General features: G+C 49.6%; 1 protein-coding gene across 4 annotated transcripts in view; it reads right to left on the reverse strand.

Annotated features, from left to right (window-relative positions):
• GATAD2A (GATA zinc finger domain containing 2A) overlaps positions 1 to 3,479 on the reverse strand; it is a 26,407-nt gene that overhangs the window by 15,864 nt on the left and 7,064 nt on the right. For all 4 annotated transcript variants that reach the window (XM_010725000.3, XM_019610075.2, XM_019610076.2 and 1 more), the window contains exon 2: positions 2,385 to 2,656. In XM_010725000.3, the coding sequence (XP_010723302.1) occupies positions 2,385 to 2,647 (263 nt within the window). In that variant the 5' untranslated portion in view covers positions 2,648 to 2,656. The remainder of the gene's footprint in view (positions 1 to 2,384; positions 2,657 to 3,479) is intronic.

The raw sequence follows: 3,479 nt of genomic DNA on the forward strand, positions 1-3,479 counted from the left end.
AAAAAAAAAAATTAAGCAAAATCTATTTTTTAAGTTTAGTGCTGAGGTGTTGCCAGGTCTGCATTTCAAATCTTGAAAAGAAAAATCAAATGATTTCAGAAAGATCATCCATTCAATCAGCTTGACGTCAGCTCCACCACGATTAGTGCCGGGCCACCTTTTCCAAGGAAAATATTATGTTTTCAGTTCTAAAAGCATTAAAGGAAGTTTAAAAGCCAGAACCCCATACATCACTGCGCATGAATTTACCCAACCCAGGAGTCAGTAGTAGCTCAGTCACTTCCAGCAACAGCTTTTATTCATCTGCTCACAAAATCAGCTCAGCTACTTTGAGAACACAGGTCTTAGGAAAGCTGAATTCCTCTGAAGATCAAAGGTGTTTGAGAGGTAAATCCCCCACTTAAAAACATCCTTATGAAATTAAGACCCACCTTCCCACAAACACTGATTGTGCTCTTACATATGCGAGGATCAGACTCATCCAAGCTTCCCCTGTATCAAAGCATCTTCAGAGTGGCAGCCCTAGGAGGCATCTGCACCCTGTGCCACGGCTGTGCTCCCATGAAGAATTTCATGCCAACGTCCCAACTTACACGGAGTACCCACAGAGCTCAGCCAGAGCATCACAAGGTTCTTAATTATGTTTATGATAATTAACTTCGTGGGCTCGCTTTCAGAATGTCTCCTTACGCCGGGTGTATTTTAGTATGGGGAAACCTCGTCTCCCTCCGTGCATAAATGGGATACAACAACAAACAATATCCCACCACCACCTGAAATGGCAGAGATGTCCTCGCCCCAACTGGACCAGTGCTCCTCTGGGAAGCTCAGCATGCAGCTCCTTGCTCCCAGCCCACCGTGAGCCTTGCAGCACACAGAGCACAGACACTGGCACCCATTTACAAAACAGATTCACAAAGAGCACGTGCATGTGGAGGCAAGTACTGCAACAAGAGAGCGAGGATGCCCGACTCCCACTTATTAGCTTTCAGGTATGAGTGATCTTCTCAGATATTCTTACAAAAAAAAAATATCACAGTATGCATACTTGCATTAATTAGCAGCCAGCAATTATACTAAAAGATGCCTGAAGAGATTGGCTCCTATCAGCACAACACACTGCGTGACATGGGAACCACCAGCTGCCCCAGTAACTTCTGAGCAGGGCAGGAGCACCTCAACTCCAGCAACCTGAGTTATTTATTGCCCTTTTTGCAGCAGGTTTGTAAAGAGCTGACAGCTCTCCCCTTTCCTCGAGCAAGCTGATGGAGGAGGTCTTACTTTACTAAAACAGAAGTGATTTCTGAATAGAGCTGCTGGGTCTTTGTTGCTTCTCAAGCATTAAAAGTTGGGAAAAGTTTATGGGTGAGTTGCCATTAGACATCAAAGACATTGGCCTTCCCAGCAGCACCCCTCCTCCCAGTAACTCCCTCGCAGTTGATAAGAATCTCGTGTTTTCAGTTTCACATCTCAAATCCGCACTGCTGTAATACCTCACATCCAAGCAGATGCAGATTCATACCCTGAGAACTCTTTAACCCATTTTGCAGGTAAGCCCCACTCCTTACAGCGCTGCTCCAACGGGACTGGGAATAAAAGAGGCTCCTGACTTCCTGCTCATCACACTTCATCTTACTGCAGCTAAAGGAAGCAAGGTCTTCGTGGTGAGCAAGCTTTTATCCTGCTACGGACAGAATCTGGGTTGGATACAGCAGAAGATTTGGAATCTGGCCGTAAGGTGATGCCCCTCCATCAGGAACACTTGATTCACCTGTGTATCACAAGTACAGGTCAAAGGGAACATCCTGTGCCAAAGCAACGAGCAACTCTGAATTCGTGCTTTGAGATGTCAGTGTTCAGGCATGGAAGGGATGTTGGCCTTTCAGGAAAGCACCAAGAACCCGTGCTACACAGAACTGCTGCAGAAGGGTGCTGTCATTTCACAGCAACTCCCAGTGTCAAAATCCACCCTTTACCCTAAGAAGAAACTCTCACTCATCCATACACACTGCTCTGTCAGGAGGAAGCAAGCCGCAATTCAAACTCCTCTGTTTGGGCAATTACCACCTATTATTTTTCCTATATCAGAGCTCAATTAACACGATCCTCTAAACCTCAATCAGTAGCTCAAAGCGCATCCTCCTTACAGCCTGTACGTTCTTCTATTCAGGACAATGCTTCTTTCCTCAGCTGCTTGTCACAGCTGCCCGAGCTCACAGAAGGCACGGCACCAGCGTTGCGTAGGAGCGGCTGGATGCCACAGCAGGAGCCAGAGCTGCAGTCTGCCCCTCAGATTCGGGCTCCTGCTACCCCCAGGGCACAAGGAGCTCCTTCCCAGTGCCAGCCAAGCACGTCTCCCCACGCAGGGTGCCCTCCCCACTCACCTTTTGGAAGTACTCATGTCCACGGGCTCATCCCCCGTCTGAACCTCCACTTTAATGGTTGCTTTCACCTCTCCACTTTTTAACAGTCCTTGCACTTTTCCAGCTCCGGGATCCGTTTTTATTTTCATGTCTCCTTCAGCACTTATTTCAGTTCCTAACAGTCCTTTCTCCATTTTTAGTTTCTTGCTGTCCACATCGTTATGTGGTACCTCACGTTCTAAGGCTCGTTTCTGACTTCGTGTCCTGCATGCTTCCTCTGTCATTGTGAGGCTCTGGGGAGAGAGGAGACACAAACGAGTTAAATGCTTGGCAAAAAGTAAGTTGGACAAAACACCTTCATTTCAAAACAGGGCAAAGTACGGCGCTCGCTGCGAAAGAAGAAGTTCTGAAAGAGCAATAAAAGTTTTGCTCGTACGCTCGCCTGCCCTATCTGCAGCACACATCTCAGGCTGCAGCCGTGAAGCACCCAGCATCACCCTGCTTGTGATTCTGATGTGAAGCGAAAACAAACAGAAAAGGCAAAACAAGAAAACAGGCTCGAACCCCTCTGAGTATCAGCTAGAAGCAGGAACTGTAATAACGGCAGCAGGAGGCTGCAGCGGGGAACACGCAAACCCCCACCATTGAGAAAGTTTGGAGCTCTCCCAAGAAGCCGGAAGAAGAAGGTACGGATTTGCCTGACATGCAAATAAGCGTAATTACAAAATTGGAGATTAGGATCGGGCTGGGAGAGCTGCCACGTCTCCGCCAGGACCCAAACCCAGCTGCGGGCTTCGGGACCACCGCGCTCCGCACAGAGAGCCCTCCAGGCTCCCGCACAGCCACGGCCCCTCCTGGGAGCAGAGCAGGGCTGGGGGCAGAGCTCGGGGCCGCGGGTACCTGCGGACACCCCTCGGACGCGGAGCTGAGTCAGGCTTTGATCCCATGACATCACTGGGCTCCACATGACCCTTCCCAGGATGCAGCCTGCGAGACAAAGCACTTTCCAGAAACCAGTCTGAGCCGGCAGCGGGCGACCCGCAGCAGGGCTAACCCCAGCGCCCGCAGCATCCCTGCCGCTCCTCCTCCTCCTCCTCTTCCTCCGCCTGCACCGCC

The sequence above is a fragment of the Meleagris gallopavo genome, chromosome 30, assembly GCF_000146605.3.
Source record: "Meleagris gallopavo isolate NT-WF06-2002-E0010 breed Aviagen turkey brand Nicholas breeding stock chromosome 30, Turkey_5.1, whole genome shotgun sequence".
Taxonomy (NCBI): Eukaryota; Metazoa; Chordata; class Aves; order Galliformes; family Phasianidae; genus Meleagris; species Meleagris gallopavo.